The sequence below is a fragment of the Capsicum annuum genome, chromosome 1 (assembly GCF_002878395.1).
Source record: "Capsicum annuum cultivar UCD-10X-F1 chromosome 1, UCD10Xv1.1, whole genome shotgun sequence".
Lineage (NCBI taxonomy): Eukaryota > Viridiplantae > Streptophyta > Magnoliopsida > Solanales > Solanaceae > Capsicum > Capsicum annuum.
The window spans coordinates 191,823,577-191,846,113 of NC_061111.1; the positions used below are offsets into that span (position 1 = coordinate 191,823,577).

Genomic DNA, 22,537 nt, shown 5'->3' on the forward strand with positions numbered 1-22,537 from the left:
TCACAAATACATGTACTTTTCATATTTTTTATTAAAAATAAAATTAAAAAACAATTCATTAAAGGCTACCTTCATTAAAATAACATTCAAGTCTGGTGAAAATTGAATGGTTCATTTAGAAGAAGATGTGAAATCCGATGAAAACCCTACAAAATTTCCATCTCTTATTCCCTTTCAATTAAGGAAAAATTATTGAAATTTCCATTGAAGATTCACAAAATAGAAGCCGTTTAATATGAAATTTGCACAATTTCTTTACAACTTTTAGCTCTTCGAATATACAAATGAAGCATACACCATCGTCTTAAGCAGAAATAAAAGAGAACTAAATAATTGATCGTACTTTTTCTAAAAAATTTTTTAGAGTTGTGGGAGAAAATAAAAGAGAATAAAGTGGGAATTTGATTTGCAAAAAGGGTGTGTGTGTGTGTATATATATATAAAGGATTCATTAAGGGTATAATAGTCATTTAAGTATTTTTTTTACTGTTTGGTCTTCAATTTTAACTCCCACGCTCGTCATTTTGAGTGTAATCACTCATTTTGTCAGGTAGGATTGAAGTGTTTCTTTGTTCAGCTTTTGTGTAGTTAAAGGGTCTACTTGTGCACGAGCAAAGTTAAAGGTTATAGTTATAATTTGATGTCAAGTTAAAGGTCCTGTTTATGTATTAGGCCTTTTTTATTTGTATTTGTGTTTGTTGTTGATTCTATGTAGTTGTTGTGTTTTGGTGAGTTCTTTGCATGATGAAGAGATAGCTTTTCGATCATTCAAAAAGAGCATTGCACAAGCCCTCATTCATAATGGATAACATAGTTGTGTTCAGAAATTCCTCAACTTCTCCTTGCAAGGTCCATTATGCTCCAAATACGTTTAGGAACATTAAGGACACACAAAATGGTGTGAAGATCAAAACAAGGGGTAGACCAAGTATTGGCTTTGTCAATAATGTACTTTTTCAACAAGTTACGATGATTTATGTTGAAAATTCAATTGTTATCATCAAAATTACTGTCCGAATAACAAAAATTGTCTGAGACAGGTCTCTGATGTGAAAGTAAGTGATGTTACATATCAAAATATACATGAAAGTTCATCAACACGAATCATGAAGTTTGATAATAGTAAGAGAAATCCATGTAGAGGAATAAAATTAGAAGATATAAATCTTACATATAAGAATGAACCAGCTGCTCAAGCTTCATGTGCTGATGTTGCAGGAACAACTACTGGTACTAATATACATATTAATTTGTAGTCTTTCTAGTGGCCCTATGAAAGACATCAACGCGTGGAGTCCCCCCTCGATCTGAAGACATCATTTTTCTACAGTTGACAGTCTTCTTGTCATCACTCAACTTAAAAACAAAGTAACGTAACAACACAACAAAGAATATCTTCATCTGTTTATAAGCAAACTTCTTCTCCAAGCAGATTCTTGGCCCAACCCGCTTTATTAGCAAAAGGATGTACTTAGCGTGTTAATGTGATAGTTATAAAGCACTAGGCAAATTAAGTAGACTCCCGTTCAAGGCTTTAGCAAATTATAATTAAAGCTAATAATGAGCTTTGACCAATCTGGCAAGCTATAAATTTGAAGGGGTTCTCTGGCCTGAAGAAACCATCGGATCAAGCCATCTCTCTGGGTTTATACTCTTTCGCATCGTAACCCCATAAAAGAAGTTATGTTGTATGATAAAAAGAAGTTGTTGCAGTTCTAGTTCTTGATTATTTCATGAATTTAAAGTTTTAATTTTGTTAGAAGTTTTATGAATTTAACAACATAATATATTTATAAAACATGATTTGTGTTAAATTTGTAGAAAGAAAATTATTTATTAATAATTATTGATAAATTTAAAATTTGCCTTTCTATCTTACAATTGAGGCAGTGGTATAGACAGCGTACACTCATCCTCCCAAAAGCCCATTTGATGGAATATACTGAATATATTATTATTGTTGTTGATAAATTTAAAATTTATAATAATTACAAATATTTTAATAAACTTACCTGTAAAGTTCCATATCATCGAATCAAATAAAAAAACTGTTATTATATCATATTGTACCGTAAACCATGGCAAACATCATGCAGAGTGTAAATTGTTCTTTTATTTTATTTTTAAACATAAATAAAAGAAGTCCATTTTGCTATTTGGAAATTCACACGCAAATTTTCTCAGTGTTAGCGTAACAAAAACTTGTTTTTTCTGAAGTGCTATCCGTTTATCAATTTAGTTTTGTGCGGTGCTGCTTTTTCAGAAAAAATGAAATTCACATAAAAGAATCAACAATCAGACTCTCTCTGTATCAAAAATTGTATCTTTTGTAGTGATGAAAGAGAAAAATTCAATGCTGTTTCTGGGATTTTTAAGCAGAGCTGCTCTGATTATGATGACTATAATTTCAGTATTTGGGTGGAATGGGGTAAAAGGTCATCCCCCAAGTAGGATTCTTTTAGATACAGATATGGGTACTGATGATATTTTTGCTCTTTTGTACCTTTTGAAGCTTAATAGATCAGAAATGGACTTGCAGGTTTGCTTTCTCACTTCACTTTAGTTTATATTCCAATATATTGCCTTACCTACTTAAGTATATATTCTCTCATTCAGTCATTCCCAATTTATTTCTTTTTCCTGTATAGTTAATGGGAACTAAATTAATTTCACTTTTACATTTCCATTTTGAAGTAAATTAATATATACCCATAACCCATGTCTTGTTTCCTGTCTAGTTAATATGATTAGGAGGTCACAGGTTCAATCCTTGGAGACAGCCTGTTGTAGAAATGTGGGGTAAGGCCCGCATACAATAAATCCTTGTGGTTCGGGCCTTTTCCAGGTCCTTCGCATAACGGGAGCTTTATTACATCCGATCTTTTTTTTTTTTTTAACTTCCCATTTTGAACTCCAGTGACTTGCTCTAGTAGAAATTCACACCACCTGTTTTACGCCTACTAAATACTAGAACTTGTTGTTTACCCAGAAATAGGTACAGTTGAATTTGTACAGGGTCAAGAGCATGCTTGTTAATTAAACTCTAGTTTAGATCCGTTTACCAGCGGTTTGATTAACGATTCAGTTAAATACGCAATAAAAACGTGATTAGTAATGGATAACGATGGAAAGCAAATAAACAAGCATAAATTTAAGAGATGGGCCTTCGATGCCATTTTCCGGGAGCTGGAGCTATTCTTCCGAGAAAAAATAGTCAACCAGGTGCATTAAAGCTCCCACTATGCGTTGGGTCCGACCACAAGGGTCTATTCTTCCGAAAGCAATACAATAATAAGGTACAACAACATGCAGTGTATTCCTACAAAGTGGGGTCTGGGGAGAGTAAAGTGTATGCAGTCCATACCACTACCTTAGATGAAGTAGCGAGACTATTTTCGATAGACCCCAGTTCAGGACATATAACAGTATAACAAATAAAAAGCACAAAAGCACACAACAACAAGATGAGATAACACACTGCTAGATAATAAAGGAAATAAGACACCCACAAGGTACTACTATAAACTATTTATCCAAAATCATAGACATCACCGAAACACCATGAACAAGAAACAACAAGTGCAGATACAAACAAAACACTCCTCCCTACTATAATGGTTGAACTCCTACCAATTAAGTGATTAACCTTCTACCCTAATTCGAGTCATGTCCTCCGTAAGCTGTAATTGCTCCATATCATTCCTAATCACCTCCTTCCAATACTTTTTCTTGATAAGTAAAAGGAGTGTACAGTATTGATTGGGAATCAAAATTGAGATGTTTTACAAGTGGTAGGGTCGACTATCTATGGCTGCAATAAATGGGCTAAGTTGATAAGAACGCTCTATCTAGGCCCTATAATACTATGACCAAAGGCATTGCTTCAAATGACATGCCCGTTGCAGGTGCCGGCCAATATCCCCTGTAGGGTTCCGATTAATACACTGCACGTCCGTGCACCTGATCTTACACTAACACCTTTGTCCCTTTGTCCATTCCTTCTTCCAATATAATTCGAGGGTTGAAGAGGTTGTTAAGCAACGTTCACTCTGAAAAATCCTTCACAATAATCTTCCCTCTATGGCGCAGTTTGAGTAATCATCTCTCGAACATCCACAGGTCCGTTAATCCGCCCAAGGATCCTTTGCTCTGCCACATGTCCTCTGAAGGAGCTTACCCAGTACACAAGTATAGTTTGGTACTAAGGGAACTTGTGTGACTTCTTTCATATTTGACTTACGACTCAAAAGTCTTTTTTAAACAAAGAGTGCAATCCAACACCATCACACAAATTTGAGCAGAGGCAGTAATTTTATTGATGCTGACGTAGAAGTCGACAAGTTGGAATGGCAGTTTTGGAATCTAAGGTTTGGATCCTAGTAGAGGAGACAACAACAGCAACAACAACAACAACAACAACAAACCCATTGTAATCCCACAAGTGGGGTCTACGGAGGGTAAGATGTACGCAGTCTTACCCCTAACTTTATAGGGTAGAGAGGTTGTTCCCGATTGACAACCCTCCTCCTTTATCAGGGCTTTGGACCGACAATGTGAACAGCTCATATAGGTGGGTAATTAGTAATAGGTTACCAATGATTAATCGAGGTGAATGCAAACCTGCCACCGTTGTTATCTCAAAAAGGAAAAAGATTGTAGTCTGTATAACGATGGTTTTCTATCCTTCTTCCTTGGAGATTGAGATATCAGCTATACTGATCCCTCGACTTCAAATAATCTGTATGCATAGAATGTGTTTGTTTTATTAACCTCATGTTAGGTTAAAGGTCGTGTACGTGCTAAGGGCTTCTTTTTGAGACTGAAGTAAATTATTTGCATTCTCTAAATATAATTGTTCTTTAAACTAGAGTCATTTTCTATTAAAAGTAAAGTAATCATTTTATTGGACCAAGTAAACTAAGTTTGTGATTTGTGTAACATTCTGCAATTTGCGACAAGCCTAATAGGGATAAAGTATTGTATTTCAGTTTGTAGATGCTCTCTTCTTCCTAACGTTTGAGATTCCTTTCTTTCCATGAGTCACTTTTTATATGTGTCTTATAATAGGTAGACTCAAGTAATTGCTTATACTTTGTTAAAAAAGTTCTTTGAACAGAAGAGACTTTTTCCTCCCTTCTTTAGTTGAGTACTGGGATCTTTTAAACTTGTAATTATCGATTGCTCGTCTTGGTTTTAGAAGCATGATTTGAAATATTTATTATGCTAAGGTAGTAATCCTATTCATTGTGAAAATATTTATCAGTCTTTCTGTTACTCATAAACCACATGCAAAAATTGTTCAAAGCAAGGACTCTGGATTTGTATCTTCACTTATTTTGTTGAAAGCATGTTATGGATCAGAGTTGAACTTGGAGTAGTCTTTGCGGATAGTAGGGCCCTGTGACAGTTTGGGTAATTGTATCACCATTTCATAAAACAAGGCCGTAGAGAAAATTAGTTGAGAATTCTTTTTGCTGCAGGCAGTAACTATTAGCTCAAACGCATGGAGTGATGCAGCGCATGCTGTTAATCATGTGTATGACATTCTTTACATGATGGGGCGTGATGATGTTGTTGTTGGTGTGGGAGGCGAAGGTGGAATACTTCCTGATAGTACCATTCTGCCAAATGTTGGTGGATATCTGCCTATGATAGATCAGGTGAAGACAGATTTTTGGAGTTCTTGACTTTGCGATCAATTCTGCAAGTTAAATATTTGTAGTGATGTAAAACAAACTGTTTAATTATGCATCTGCAATTTCTTTTCCTTTTTCTATTTTTCTGTGATTTCTTTTCCTTTTTCTATTTTTCTGTGCTTCTAACATCTCACTGTTTTCCTCAGGGAAATGTTACAGCTGGATATTGTCGATACAGGCAAGCTATTCCTGTGGGCCATGGAGGACGTCTGGACGTTAACTCAAATTATGGGTTCCGGAAGAGCTTCCTTCCACAGGTATTTTCTTGCATTGTAGATATAGTCAAGCTATTCGTGCTGGCACGTGATTGAAATCATATTTTTAGAGGATAACTTGTAATTCTGTTTTTATTATATCCATCGATGATCGACCTGGGATATAGTAGAACCATCAGTTTCCTTCCTCCCGCCTATTTTGTTCGTGTGATACAGATGTTCATTTCTCTAATGCATGTGTCTTGGCTATGATTATAGGACACTGGCAACATTTTAAACTTATCAATACACATATTCAAGAAGTGATGCATCACACATCTTCCTGTTTACCTCCCCTTTTCTTTTACATTTTCTATAAAAACAGATCTTTACAATTTCCAGAAGATTTCTTCCTTCAATTCAGTAAGAACTGCCAAATTTCGGCACCTCATGACTAAGTCACGTCCATTCCCTGAGTACTGTTGGCCTCTTCTTGCTTCACTCAAACACCAAAGTTGTGCCTGTGACTAGTCTTTCCTCAGTATGCTTAGCACTTGCTGCAGGTGCATGGGAGATTAGGGGAAAGGCTGGAGAAAGAAACTTCTTGACTGCAAAAGGATCATGCCTCACTCAAATGTGTCTGTGTCTGGTGTCATGATAATTTGGGATAAGGTATTATTAGGAGTTCTGTGGCACTAGTTTACTACTTTGTTTCTCGGTGGTAAAGAAATGGGATCTGATTGAGGAGTATTTGGATAAGATGTGTCAAACTTGAGGCGAAATGGATATAGAGGATTCATATAGGGGACCAGGATAGTTTGGATTGTCTGTTGGTAAAGAAATGGGATTTAATTGATGGAAAAAAAATGAAAGAACATGAATTATAGTCTTGCTTTTATATCAATAATGGCTGAGCACAATTAGTTTTGTTCCTCACAAAATAACATGACTTGATGAATCATAATCTCATCATTTCTTATTTTCCTTGTGCACCTTTTAATAATTTCTTTCTGGTTAAAAAATTTATTTCTTATGGAATTTGTAAACAGGGAAAGAGAACGTATTCTCCTCTTCGACAGCCAACAGCACAGAAAGTAATGATTGAAACAATTTCAGCTGGTCCCACAGTAGTTTTTCTTATCGGATCACATACTAATTTTGCTTTGTTTCTTCTAAGTAATCCATGTTTAAAGAAAAATGTTGAGCACATTTACATCATGGGGGGCGGCATAAGGTCAAAGAACCCTAAAGGTTGCTGTCCAGACAATGCTAGTTCCTCTTGCCAACCTCAACAATGTGGTGACCATGGCAATTTGTTTACAGATTACACAAGCAATCCTTATGCAGAGTTCAACATATTTATGGATCCTTTTGCTGCATATCAGGTATTACGTGTATCCATATGCGTTTAATTATGAATTCCTTTATTTTGATATTTGTAGCACAGGGTCCGGGGAAGGGCCCGACCACAAGGGTCTAGTTTATTCAGCCTTGCCTTGCATTTCTGCCGGGCTGCGTACAATAGACCCTTGTGGTCAGGCCGTTCCCCGGATCCTGCGCATAGCGGGAGATTTAGTGCACCGGCTTCCCTTTTCTATGACTTGCTAATCTTAACGAACAGCAGCTGTTATCATTGTTTTATCTTGCAGGTTATTCATTCGGGTATTCCAATTACTATTGTCCCATTGGATGCCACTAACACCATTCCTGTGAATAAATTTTTTTTTGAGACATTTGAGAAGAATCAGCACACCTATGAAGCACAGTACTGTTTCAAGTCGATGAAAATGGTTCGTGATACATGGTTCAATGACCAATTCTATAAGGTAATGATCCAGGTATATAGAACTTACAAAATTCTTTGTGGTACTAAAAACATTTGTTTGATAACTGTGGTGAATGTGATATACACAGAGTTATTTTATTTGGGACTCATTTATGGCGGGTGTAGCTGCTTCAATCCTGCGTAAACGATACAACCACCAAGGAGAAAATGAATTTGCAGAAATGGAGTATATGAATGTTACAGTAGTTACTTCAAATAAGCCATACGGTATATCTGATGGATCAAATCCATTTTTTGATGATAGTAAAGCTCCACGGTTCAACTTAGAAAGAAATGGAGTTCACAGCGGCCATGTTCAGACTAGACTTGGTGATCCTTTTTGCATAGTCAAGAATGGGAGGGGCAGATGCCAGGTGATTGACTGTTTCTATCTGAAATATGATTTCCTGTAACAGATAATAGGTTGTGTCTGCAGAAAAGGTTGGTTCTTCTTGTCCTTCAGAGATATGAATATGTCATCGTAAATTATGTGATTTTTTTTCTTCTCTTACCAAAATAAGTATGATATTTTTTGGTTTCTATCAACTACTATGAGATGAAATGAGATGAAATAATGGTGTTCTTTTTATCTATGTGCTTGCATTACTATTCATTTCTTTCTGTTTTTCATACTTTTTCTAAACTGATGGTAATTATCAGGATGGTTATACAAAAGAAGTTGACAAGCCAGGAGGAGTACCTGTTCTTGTTGCTGTTAAAGCAAAACCTAATCAAAATGGTAGCAGCTTATTAGACAGAGAGTTCTTTGTTAGCTTTCTGCATGTAAGTTTAGATCGAATTTCTCAGTCTGAATTGGTTGTACATGCCTCTTTCTGAATCAGACCTGGTTGAAGTTTGCTTATGACATTTTTCATTACAATTTTAACGTAGTCAACAGACCTCAGAAACTGATGCTATATTGCTCGTGGTTGCAGGTCTTAAACCAAGCAGAACATACTGGAAGATTCAATTTCACAACACAATTTCCTTATTACAGAGAAGTATTTTACAAACCGGATCTTAGGGGAAAGAATTTCGGGAAGAATCTTGTGTTTGATATGGATATGAGTGCTGGAGACTTTCTAGCTCTCTTCTATCTCCTCAAATTACCTGTAGAAGATATCAATCTCAAGGTAAATTGGCCTTCCCTAAGTTCTGTACCATCTGTTTATGCATTGTCCCTATTGTCAATGAGATCTGCTACTGAAAATATTAAGAATTTAGTTTAAGATCAGACACCGGTTGTAGTTGCAGTAAATTTCCTCAATTGGAATGTCACTCATTGTGTAACTTCTATCCGAAACTGCATTCCATTCTGTTCAGTTTTGGGATAAAACTGATGAATTGTTAGCCGTCATGAGAAATGTTGTCACTTTGTTAGCAACCAATTGCGCAAATGTAGTTGAGTCTACAGGTGTAGTTTAATTTTGTCATAATTAAGGGATGCCTTTCAATGTGAAATAGCTTCTTTCATTCAGGCTATATTAGTGAGTCCGACTGGCTGGGCAAATGCTGCAACAATTGATTCTGTGTATGATTTGCTTCATATGATGGGTCGGGATGACATTCCTGTGGGCCTTGGAGATGGATTCGCAATGAACCAGTCTGATACTGTGTTCTCTGGTGTTGGAGACTGCAGATACATCAAGGTCATCCCACAAGGTAGCGGTGGATATCTAGACTCAGACACTCTTTATGGCTTAGCTCGTTCTTTACCTCGTAGTCCGAGGAGGTATATTCTCTACTCTGATAGGGGAAAGAACAGATTCCTTTGTGCATTCATGAAATTTGACAGACATTGGCATATCACTTTTCTTATTTTACTAATATGAACTTTCACATTTTTATCATCCAATATAGCATTGCGCCATTGAAATTTCCTGATATAACACATAATAATACCAGATACACAGGAGAAAATTCTGCAGAATTTGGAGCTCCGCGAGATACTGATCATCCTGAACTCAGACAACCTCTAGCATTGGAAGTATTGGAATCAGTGGTGAAATCACTTGGTCCGGGATCGAAAATTACCATTTTGACGAATGGCCCATTGACTAATATAGCTAAGTTCATACTAGAAAGCAAGATTACAAGCAAGGATATACAGGCAAGTGGTTCCTCTATTCTTCTGGTCTTTGTAGAAAGAAACAATATTCTTCAGTTAAGAACCAATTGTAATATATAGATCCTAACGTGATAGAGAGAGTTTAGTTGCAGATCCTTCTCTTAGACCCAGGTAGATTTAGTCTTTTCATATGTAAACTTCCCTTGTCAGTCAACTCCCTCAAATTTCACATTACAAACATATTAAGATATCCTTTAGCTTAGATAGCTGTTTTAGCTTAGAGAGCTGTTTTATTCCGTTGTAATTGATCTCTATGTAAATCCTTGTCATATCAATGACAATGTTTTGCTTTATGGGTTGTGACTTGATATATCCATCTTAGATATTTTCATTAATGTGAAAGGTATTATCTTCTGAATTTTTATGCAGGATATATTAATTGTTGGGGGACACATCAATTATGATGACATAGAGAAGGGAAATGTCATCAATTTCCCTTGTAACAAATTTGCGGAACTGAATATGTTTCTTGACCCTTTTGCTGCAAAAACAGTTCTGAGTTCTGAACATAATATCACTCTCATTCCACTTGGAATGCAGCGGAAAGTCAGTGCATTCCCTCAAATTCTTGAAAAACTGTACGTGGAAAGGACACCAGAAGCCATCTTCACCAGGCGCTTGATGTCTAGGTTATATCGTCTGCAAGAGACGAATCCTGTATACCAGCATGTGGTATATAATTCTTAACTCAATTTATCCTCTACTGGCTCTGTTTCATTATGTTTCCTTGTAGTTAATGAATTTCACTTGTTGATACTTTTGCCTGTAATAGCATTCATAATATTTCAGGATATGTTTATTGGTGAGATCCTTGGAGCTGTAGTAGCTGGAGATCTCTCTGCACTAAAATCAACCTTTGAAGTAAAGAAGTTAAAAGTGAGTGCTACTGGAGTTGAATCTGAAGATGGTGAAATTATTATTGACAAAGCACAGGGAAAAGCAGTTAGAGTAATGGTGAATCTGGATCCATCAGTTTATTACAATATTTTAATAAAACGACTTGGGAATAAAAACCAGTCAGCTGTAATTGGAAGTTTCAATGAGCAAAGAAAAATTTGGAGTACACCATCTACTTCATCCAATATTTAGCAACAAATGCAAAGTTGCTAAATAATACCTGGAGTTGAATCTTACTGGGGAAAAATAAGCGCTTCATTTATTTGTTTCGCAAATCAAGAGATTTGTTACATTCAGAGTTACTCAGCACATATTTGTGTTGGTGAGAGATAAGTCTAACCTGTTCCATATGATCAATTTGTCATGTTGATTGAAGACTACAAATTTCAAAATTTGTTCAGTGCTCTTGTCCTGGAAATGTATAAAGATCAACATAATGCTACACAAACAATATTCAACAAACTCAATGTATTCCCACATAATGTGGTTGGGGAGGATAAAATATACACAATTCATATCACTGTCTCGAAAAAAGTAAAAAGACTGTTTCTAATAGGACCCCAATTCAAGACAAAAAATAGTAAACAAAATTGTAATACAACATAAAACAAAATGGATGGAATAATACAAATAAAAAATAAGACACCTACATAATAATACCATACACTCACAAACCAAATTACTAGCCCAACTACAAACAGTATTCAATGGTTGGGAAATATCACACGGATGTAATAGCAAGATCATTGATTGAATAAAATGAAGTTCGGATTTCATTAATCAGATTGCAGATTACTTGTAAACCAACATTTTACACACACTACAACTGAAATCAACTATTAGACATTAACCCGAAAGATCATCTTCTTCTTAAGCCCTTTCTCCACGAATCCTCCTAGCAAGCTGAATATCCTTAGGCATAATCGTAACCCTCTTAGCATGAATAGCACAGAGATTAGTATCTTCAAACAAACCAACCAGGTATGCCTCAGCAGCCTCTTGTAGAGCAGCAACAGCACTACTCTGAAACCTCAGATCCGTCTTGAAATCCTGTGCAATTTCCCTCACCAGCCTCTGAAACGGCAACTTCCTAATCAACAACTCCGTCGATTTCTGATACTTCCTGATTTCCCTCAAAGCAACGGTTCCTGGCCTGAAACGGTGAGGCTTTTTCACTCCTCCGGTTGCTGGAGCTGACTTTCTTGCAGCCTTGGTTGCTAGCTGCTTCCTTGGAGCCTTTCCGCCTGTGGATTTACGAGCTGTTTGCTTGGTACGGGCCATTTTTACCGGACATGTAGTGAGACAATGTTGACTTGTGGAATGGTGAATTTGGGAAATGGGTGATGAGGAATTTATATAGAGAGATAGCGGGGCGGGAAGGTTGGAAATTTTGGAGTTTGAAATTAGTTTTGGTGCCGTTGATTAAATTGATTGAGATTTTAAATAGACGGTGCAGATTGGAGGAAAGTTGACTGCTTGGATAGCGATCCAAGTGCTATCAATGTAACGAATGTGTATGCGACACGTGGAAAGCGCAAAGAGTAGTATTTTCTTTTACGTTACTTTTGCCACGTCAAGTTATATAAAGACATAAAGTCATTACTGAACTTGTTCGACATTTGCAAAAAGATACTTTAACTTTGGGGCGACCTATTACCCCACAAAATTTATAAAGACCAGTGCAAATAGACCATTTTGATTGAATTTCAGCCAAGATTTGTGTTCCATGAAAATGAGGCGCGTGAAGGAGAAATATTGACTTCAACAACAAATTAAAAAGTGCCACGTATAAATAATTTTGTCTATTCTTTATAAAATCTATCTTTTAAAAAGAAATCAACATTTATTTACCTTTTTCAATTATTCCCTACCCCCTCTCCGCTCCCCCCTCACCGCCACCCCACCCACACAAAAACACCATTGTCTTCTTCGACTGAACATTTGTATACTACCTTTTTTCCTCTTATTCTTAGATATGTTTTTTAAAACGCTTTTTCTACTTGATTCTATTCCTTGATACAAGATTGCTCTTTCTTTTCTTTTTTATGAAGTGAGTATTTATCTATTTTTATTAAGAACAATAAAACTTCATTAAATGGAGTTTCAATCACATCGCTAGTATAGAGTTTTTGATTTATAAATTTAAATTCATTGATAAATTGAATTTGACTATTGTAAAAGAAAATTAGAATTTATTAGAAGATAATGATGTTTTCATTGAAAGTTCGGAACGATGAGCGGACGTCGAATGAGCGGGATGGGGGTGGGGGATTCTGCTTCTGCAACAAGGTGGAACAAATTATTTAAGGGATCTAGTGCCCGTTTGGAAGATATTATAATCTGGTCAAAATAAATTATAATCACTTTTTAGTTTAAAAGGGTATTTGGCAAATTTCAAAATGGCTTTAAAAAAGTTGTTTTTAGCTTCTTTTTTTTAAGCTAAAAACAATAAGCTCCAAATGGGAGCTTATTATTTTTCAAATTATAATCTATTCTCCATTGACCAAATAAATGACTTTTGTGCCTTTATAATTTTTCCTTATTCCAAAATTGTCCACAAAGTTTGCTAATGCATAATTTAATATATATATATATATATATATTAATTTAAATTATTTTAGCAATAAAAAATAATAATATTAATTAGAGGACACGCTAATTAAGTGCTAATTAATGCTTTCTTCGTGAATTAACGATTCAGTGAATTAATGATTCAGTGAGTTTTAACTAATTAATAATTTTTTTCATGATTCAGTGAAAATATTTAGCCTACCCCGCTAATCTAATTTTGAAAAACCATCAATTTATTAAACCATCAAACTAATAATTTAAGAATAATAAAATCTATTATTAAACCATCAACTAATGATTCAGTGAATTTAAGAATTATAAAACCATCAATTTATGAAATAATCAAATTCATTGAATCGCTAATTAATAATTTAATTATTAATTGAAGACAAAATTAAGAATTATAAAACCATCAATCTACGAAGAAATAATTTTGTCTAAAGAAATTTTCTTAATAGTAAATAGTAATATATTTCTTCCACTTCAACTTATATAATGTAGGTGGATTGGATATGAAAATTAAAAAATATGAAAAATTTACAATGTTTTAAAGTATTTTTAAATATAAAAATATTCTTATGAATTTTTGTCAAATACGTAAAATTCAACATGACAAATATTAATAGCCTCCTTAAATAATTTCTACTCTATGGCAATAAAAATTAATAATAATCAACTCTATATATTATTAACAACTACAAGGGTATTTTAGTCATTTTAATAAAAAAATGCTTAAAAGCATTTTTTACGAAACACATCAATAACTTTTTTCCAGTTTCAGCACTTTATCCAAACACTTAACTGCTTATTTTTAAAATAGTTCATCACTTTCAAAAGTACTTTTAAAAAACTTTTTTTCAACCGTTTTTTTTCAGCCTATCCAAACGGGCTCCTAGTGAGTGTGTGTTTTGATGGTGGGTGGGTGGGGGTGGGGGGTGGTTAAACACATTTATATTTTATTATGGTTCTTAATAATAAATAAAATATTATTAAATGTAAAATGAAATAAAATATTAAATGTATTTATTCAATGGATTGATAAATAAAATAATAAATAAAATATTATTCAATGGATTGATAAATGTATTTTTATCTATTTATAAAATAAGAAAGAAAACTTTATTAAAAAATATAAATAAAATATGAATTAATGTATTTAACACATGGGAGATAATGATTGGTGCGTGAATTTAATCTCTTTCTTGTGATTGAAATTCAACTAACAAAGGTGTATTAATATTATTTTAAAATTATTAAAAGGGTAATAGGACACCCGCAAAGTTAGAATGCCTTTTTGAAAATCTCTAACAAATTCAGTGGTGTCGTTATGTTTTTTCTCTTATTTTTATCAATTTTTTTTGGACCGTAGTTTTGCTACTATTGGGAGAGAGTTTTTGAAAATATTATTTAGTGATAAAACTAGTCAAGTTTTCATTGAAAAAATTTAAGATTTTAAAATCTAGAAAAAGTATTTTTTTTGGTCAAAATTTAGTTTTTGTTTTAAAAATAAGTTAAAAGATTAACAATATGAAGTAATAAAGTAGACAAAAAATGATTAATGAAGAGAGAATTTTCTTATTCTTCCAAATATCAAAGTATTTCAAGTGTGTCATCGATTACCTATCATACCCTGTCTATACTATTACGAGAGGATAGTTGTAAGGTTGCTTTAAACATACCATTAACTCTTGAGAATGTGGGAAAGATTAGGGGAGTGTGGGAGATGTAATGGAGTATGGATATTTACTAAATATAATGGTGGAGTTACACCTTAGGATTAATGGTCATCCACACGTAATGATATTATTTACAACACTCTTCCTTGGATGTCCATTAATAGATAATGTGTCTCACTTAAACCTTACTAGGAAACATCCCGTGAGAAAAAAATCATATTAAAGAAAAAAGAGTACACATATTTAGTAATACACATTATTTGCTATCTTGTTCAAAGCCTTGTCAGAAAAATTCAATGGAACAAAATCTTGATCAAAGAAAAAAAATTATTGTTAAAGTATCGTTTTAGTGATGACTTTGATTTTTGTGTTGGACGACAAAAAAAATGACTTGAAGCATTGAAGAATAAATAAGTACCAATAAGTTGGGACTTGATTCAAACAAAAAAGGAATCATTTAAAGATACAACTTTCAAGGAGCATTCATTGAAGACTCAAAGAAATGAAGAACAAAACAATAAATAGAACCGGGAAACTAGTAGCAAACATTCACAACTAGTTCAAGATTAAATTTTCACAGATTAAGAAAAAATACATTAAAGACTAAAAAATGTCAACTAAAGTCAACACTTAACTTTGCCTTATTCTTGAAAAAGAAATAACTTATTTTTTCAAGGATCAAAAATCTCATGGATGGCTATCCCATCAAAAATTCTTCAAACGGCTAGCTTCCATCACTATATAAAGAAGCCTTCAGAGAATCAGCTGGATGTACAAGTTGTCTTAGCCAACTATCAGTCTTTGCTCTACTTTTAACAAGCATGGTATAAAAAGGTGGAGTCGGGATTTGAAACTTGTGAGTTTTGAAAAAAAAATTACATAAAAGAGTAAAAGATCAAAAAATAAAAATATATGTTGTTAGTGGAGATTCAACCCACATATGAGGCAAAAGAGTCCTCAATGGCCATGCATCCACCACTAGGCCAAGCAACATGCTTTGTATATGGGTTCACACTATATAATTATACACATATAATCAGAATTTATTAGTACAAATACAAAATCTATGCAAAAACTATTGGGTTTGTCCGAACCCCTGTATCATGCTATAGTTTCGCTCCTGATTATATTACTTAGTGTTTTACTGTAACAAAAAAATAGGAGAGAAAAGTTATTGTTGGTGGGGATTGTATCAAAGAAAAGAAAAAATTGAAAGAAAATCAGAAATGATAAAGATTGAAAAAAAGAAGAAGAAAAGAAAATGATTGAGAGAAAAACAGAGAAAGATTGAAAGTAGTTATAGGATTTATATTCTTAAAGTTGTACCCAACTCAAAACCTTGCAAAGTCTTAAAAGAGAACACCCTTGAAACCCAATGAGACTAGACGTAAGATTCACATGGGATCCAACCAATATAAAAAATTTGGTGTCATTTACTTTTCAGTTATTTACTTCCCATCTTTTATTTTATAAAGTTCGTGTTTATCAGTCGACTGACTCCTTATCTAGGTGACTAAAGAAAAAAAAATAGCAATTCACCACCCATTGTATTTTCAATTAATATTAGAGAAAGGACTCATACTAAATTGCTTAATAGCAAGTGAGAAAAAATCATGACTCAACCATCTGTTATTGGAGCACTTTTTCAAGAAGAAAATTTTCAAATAAGACCTCCTTACTTCAATGGCAAATATTTCATACTGAAAAATCCAAATGAAGCATTCATGAAGTCCTACGATGTTAAATTTGGAGAGTTATTAAACTTGGTAAGCTATCTATTTCTCCTTCAAGAAAAACTGTGATAAATAGTAAAAATGGTGAACTATCAACAGTTGTAATTCTATCTCTTGAGAATTATACTAATGAACAAATGAAAAGTATCCAGATAAACTCAAAGGCAAAGAATGTGCTTTATAATGTCATCAGTGGAGAAAAATATGAAAAAAAAATCCGTTGTGACATTGCTAAAGAAATGTGAGATAAACTAGAAGTCACATATGAAGGAACAAAAAATGTTGAGCATAACTTGATTGGTATGTTGATATATAAATATGAATTGCTTAAGATGAAAGAAGGAAAATCAATTGAAGATACTTTTGCTTGTTTTGAAAAAATCATTGGTGAACTCAAAGTTGTTGAAAAAACTTATCTTGTGTCAGATCAAATCACCGAAATTCTCAAGAGCCTACCTTCCCAATGGATCTCTAAGGTAGTTATTTTTGAAAGCATGAATTTTAATACTTTATCATATGATGAAGTTTGAGGAGATCTCATTACATTTGAGAAAGCTCATTTAGACAAAAATCTAAATGAAAACAAAAAAAATTGTGGCTTTTCAAAGCCATAACTATGAAAAAGAGGAGGTACCTCTATTTGAAGATGAAATTACTCTCATTACTAGAACTGTGACAGACAATTTCAGAAGATCCAGAAGCCAAAGAAGAGGTAGACAAAAATTCTCAAAAAAGCTGAATGATTGAATATAGAAATGATGAAAAAGGCTACTTTTATGAAAAATATGATCAAATAGCAAAATATTGTCCAAAAGGGAAGAAAAGATCCTCAAAAGAAAACTTCAAGCATAAGGCATTCCATAGGTGGAGTGATTGACATCATTCAGATGATGATGTAAAAGACAATGTTGGAGACGTCTACTTCATGACAATTGGAATGACAAGTGAGGTAATGATAACTTTTTTCAATGATAATGTTGGAGATGTCTGCTTCATGGTAATTGAAAAGACAAGTAAGGTAACGATAACTTTTTGCAATGATTGCTCTAATAATGATGCCAAATATTTAGGGGCGAAAACCACAACTAATAATTCCAAATAATAAGTTGAATAATTCTTCTCATGCACCTTCAACTATCTAGAAGCATACACAACCAACTTGCCATGCTGCATCAACACACAACCCAGTCCCTTATAGTACGCATCATAATAAACAACAAAGCCATTAATACCCTCGGGTAGGGTAAAAAACAAGCTAAAGTCAACTTGTCCTTCAATTTCTCAAATCTACCCTCACAAGCATCAGACCATAGAAATTTTACTTTTTTCAGAGTCAACTTCATCAATGGAGCAACAATAGAAGAGAAACTCTCTACAAATCTCCTATAATATCTGACTAAACCTAACAAGCTCTGAATATCATTAGAGTCATGGGTCTATGCCACTTCTTAACTGCCTCAACCTTCTTTGAATCCACCATGATCCCCTTACTAGACATAACATGACCCAAAAATATCACAAAATTCAACCAAAATTTGTACTTAGAAAATTTAGCATACAACTGCTGATCATTAAGAGTCTACAACACGATATTGAGGTGGTTGGCATAATCTTCCTTACTCTTAGAATGCACTAAGATATCATTGATAAACATAATGATGAATAATGGCGCCAAGGACACCTACATTGGTATGACTACGAGTTGTACCATGCAACTCATACTCAAACATTACGATTCGTAGGGTCCAAGTCATACTCTGGATAAAATCTTTGGCACTTACACTGATGAGGCTATGGTTTACACTGTACGACTCATAATAAGCCTTAATAACTCATTGGGTGCCAATCATGATCAACACATAAGCTTGGACAAACACACAGGTTAGGCTATGATTTGGGTCCTATGACCCGTAATGATGCCCTATAACTCGTAGGGAGAATCGTAGTCTGGGCAGTGAGCTCAAAGGTTAAAAAATTTTCAAGGAGCAAAATATGGGGTGTTACAGATGTCTCATCAGACCTATTTATATAGAAATATCCCTGGTAAAGGTCTACAAATCTCATTTGTATATATATTAGAATTAATGCTTTAGCATGAGAGTACATTTTATATGTACTAAGTTTATAAAATACCCCTCACACAAAGTTAAGTTGAACGTATCCTTGTCAATTTGGTTTTGGGCTAAGTTTACATTAGGATTAACTTCAAATAAGTAATAATTCTATAATATAAGAAGTTAGGGGTCCTAATACCCACCAAATTAAAGATGTTTATGTCTTCTTTTCTACATAATTGATCGTTAATCAATTTGCTTCTTGAGTAAAAAATTATAATTATTTTACTGAGCTGAAAAGGCTAAGGGCGCTATAGCGGGTCAGGTCCCTATAGCAACAACATGTCGCTATAGTGACACTATAATATTTTATAACCTATATTTGACAAGTTTTAGCCCCCAAATCTCAAAATTTCATTCCTAAGTCCCATAAGGGCAATTTTCTCTTGGTATAGGTAGAAATTCTTCGTTGAGGTAAGTTTTTTCTGCCATCTTCTTCATTTTTCAATCTTTTAACATCCTAGAATCATTGGAATAACTGTTAGTGGTGAAATTCTTAGGGAGTTGAACCTTAAGTTCAAGATATTTTGAGGAAAACTTATGGATTCAGTTAATATCACATAGAATCACTTTTAATTTTTAATTAAAAATCCCAAGTAGTGATTATAAAATATGAAAATTGATAGGTGGGGATCATAAATTCAATAACTATGGAACCATCAGCCTAAAAACTCCATTAACAAAGTTGGACTGAGCTTAGAGGAACTATTTTGATGAATAATTGACCCTTGGATAATGTTGTAGACTGTAAATATGGATAAAATTAGTAGGTTTGAGTTCCTAAAGTTTTAGTTTAAAGAGTAGTTTATTAATTACTCTATAGTTGTTATCATTAGTTGATTTAGCCTTAAAAAACGTGAAGAGACAGAAGATCATCCATGTGATAGCTTACCTATTGTAGCAGCTTGGTATCTAGGTAGGTTATGATTTATAAGTAGTAAACTATGGTTAGTAATCACATCCATAGTATAGATTTAATGAAGAAAATCATGCTTAGGCATGTAGGCATAGAATTTAGGTGGATAAATATTATTTTAATGTAATAAGAACCTAATTGCATGTTGATATGCTAATGTATGCATCCTTGATGGATTTTTTTATGTTTTTATGACTTTATAGTGGATTGTAATGTGAATTATGTGGACGTAGATGACAATGAGATGGTGTGAGCTCATAATCTAGTTATTTAGCCTAATTACTATAAGAGGGTAAACTTGGTATTCTCTATGGTTGGAATATGAGATAATCTTGCTTAAGGTTGATGACAAGGACTCATTATGGTTTAAGAAGATAATGACTTAACTAAAGAGACTACAACCAAGTTAGGATAAGGGTTAGAAAGTAAAAAGTATAAATATGTATGACTAAGGAGGCTAGATTGTAAGTTGAATAGAGTTGAATAATTGGATAATGGAGTAGGTCTTCAACCTAGTAATGACTTGAATGTAAGGGTTACTAGATAATGAAGGAATCACTAGTTTCATTATGAATAAAGGGTTATTGAATTAATAAATTAATTACTAGATTTTAGACTCCATTTGGTTAAACGCGCGCTCCTAAAATTACTACTTCAATTTAATGAATTTGGATTGATAATGCTTGCTTGAATAAGTTGTAGGTTGGTATTTGGATATGTTATAATTGATGAAACCAATGATTCATATTTACTTGTAATTTAGTGTGTTAAAGTATGATTGTTGTTTACATAAATTAATTAACTCGAGTTGATCAAGTCCTTGAATGGACGTCTATTGTTGCAATGAATACTTATGGAATACAATTGATAAATCATATCCTAGGTTTAAATAATATTAGTGAGATTATATAAAGGCTTGTTGACTGCACAAGTATGATTGCTTATTCTTATTGTGGTTGTGATTATTATGATTTTGATTATTATTGTGAAATTTATCAATATTTAGATATCTTCACGGGATTGGTTGATGTAATTCATTAGTTGGCTTGGGTACCACATCGGTATAGTACATGGATAGGAGTTTATTGCTTGCAGGTCATAGCTAGTGGACGCACCCATAAGACCCTTAGCATGTATGTGGAAGGTACGTATGAGTGTGACAGTTTCTTGAGTAGACCGGTTGTATGATTATTCTTATTATTATTGTCCTATGATTGGACTGAGTTATATTATGGTTATTATTATGGGTTCCTCGAGTGAATAGAATTATGATGTTGCTTGGTATATTTAGATTCTTGTGTGTTTTGGTTAATTGTCATATATTTTGAGATTATTACTGTTAGAGTCATGATTTGTTGACTTGGATATTGTTAGAGTCATGGTTTGTTGACTCGTATATGGTTAGAGTCATGGTTTGTTGACTTATTGCCTCTTAACTTGTACTTGACTAAAGTTGTAGAGTTACTTGAAAAGGCTAAGTGTCATAAACTTGGGGTATTTATCATATGTGTGTTCATAGTTGTATTTATTACAAGGTGATGATTATTAATCATTTACCATGATTAATAGCTATTGGGATCAAACAAGTGAGAGTTAGGATGGATGACGCATAATGTGAAGGTGATGAATGATCAACAAGAATAAGAATAGAAATGCTCTTAGTTGAAATAAAGGATAAAAATAGCATAAGCGGGTGAAGGTTTTATGAGTTAAATTCTTATTTAAGTTGTCATATTTTCTTTTCATGATTTCTATATTGTGTTTACGTGATCTAACCCTGATTAGTCAATGATACCTGTTAGTATGTGTTGTTCGTACTGATAATACTTTTGCTATACCCTTTTTTGGTGTAATGTCTTTTGTAGGGATCCGTGTTTGTTTCATGATTGTTGTGGATAACGATCCTTCAATAACTTCTACTCCGCTTATTCATGGTGGAAGTTCTGTCTAGTCTTATTGTTCTTGATTTAGAAGCTCTTGTACCTATTTATACTGGTTCTTAAGGGTAGTTTATATTTTTGCACTTAATGTCTTTAATAAATAGTTATAATAAAGGTTGGTTATTTATATTTAATAAAGATTTCCGCATGTTATGTTGAACAAGTGGTAAGAGATACTCCTATCTAGGTGGATTAGATTAGGTTCCCTCACGATTTGATAATATGTGTCTTGATAGTACATTTGTGTGTCAAAATAAATACATTAAGGAACTCATTCAAAAGTTTGGCATGGAAAATGAAAAATCCATAGGAACTCTAATGAGTTCCACTTGGTCCCTTGAAAAGGATGATGAAGGAAAATCTATGGACCAATCAAAATATAAAGGTATGATTGGTTCTTTATTTTACCTAACAACTAGTTGACCAGATATTATGTTTAGTGTTTGTAAGCGTGCTAGATATTAGTTATACCAAAGAGTCACATCATACAGTCGTTAGAAGAATTATCAGATATCTTATTAGAACTGACTCCTCAGAATTATGGTATTCAAGGAGTGACAATTTCAAACTAGAAGGATTTTCAAATAATAGATTTGCTGAAAACAAAGATGATAGGAAAATCACTAGTGGATCTTATCAATAACTGGGAAATTCCTTAATTTCTCGGAACAACAAGAAACATATAATGACACTCCAGGTCATTTTCCTCATTTCTACTCATTTTTGAGATCTATTGCTTCCTTATTGATATCCTAAGTCATTTATGACTTACTAGAGTTGACAATTCAGTTATCGAGTAGTTTGTTTATTTTTTAGAGCTATTTTTTGTTCTGAAGTCTTCGTGGGA

At 33.6% G+C, this 22,537-nt stretch overlaps 2 protein-coding genes across 8 annotated transcripts; one reads left to right on the top strand and one right to left on the bottom strand.

Annotated features, from left to right (window-relative positions):
- Positions 1–2,116: 2,116 nt before the first annotated feature.
- LOC107842195 lies at positions 2,117–11,158 on the top strand. 7 transcript variants are annotated; one of them, XM_047408374.1, is made up of 13 exons: positions 2,121–2,539; positions 5,481–5,660; positions 5,843–5,953; positions 6,940–7,141; positions 7,214–7,275; positions 7,540–7,716; positions 7,805–8,089; positions 8,376–8,498; positions 8,651–8,848; positions 9,194–9,447; positions 9,621–9,825; positions 10,213–10,515; positions 10,633–11,158. In XM_047408374.1, exons 1-13 carry the CDS (start codon positions 2,336–2,338, stop codon positions 10,930–10,932), a joined length of 2,604 nt encoding a protein of 867 aa, XP_047264330.1. In that variant the 5' UTR covers positions 2,121–2,335; the 3' UTR covers positions 10,933–11,158. The 7 variants fall into 7 exon arrangements, with proteins under 7 accessions (XP_047264333.1, XP_047264330.1, XP_047264326.1 ...); XM_047408394.1 differs by lacking the exon at positions 2,121–2,539 and having other exon boundaries at positions 5,520–5,660; positions 6,940–6,984; positions 7,068–7,141; XM_047408377.1 differs by having other exon boundaries at positions 2,117–2,539; positions 6,940–7,275; positions 9,194–9,377; positions 9,629–9,825.
- A 332-nt stretch (positions 11,159–11,490) lies between these two features.
- Positions 11,491–12,127, bottom strand: LOC107842221 (histone H3.2). Its single transcript, XM_016685977.2, has one exon. The coding sequence runs from the start codon at positions 12,019–12,021 to the stop codon at positions 11,611–11,613; it is 411 nt and encodes a 136-aa protein (XP_016541463.1). The 5' UTR covers positions 12,022–12,127; the 3' UTR covers positions 11,491–11,610.
- Positions 12,128–22,537: the final 10,410 nt, after the last annotated feature.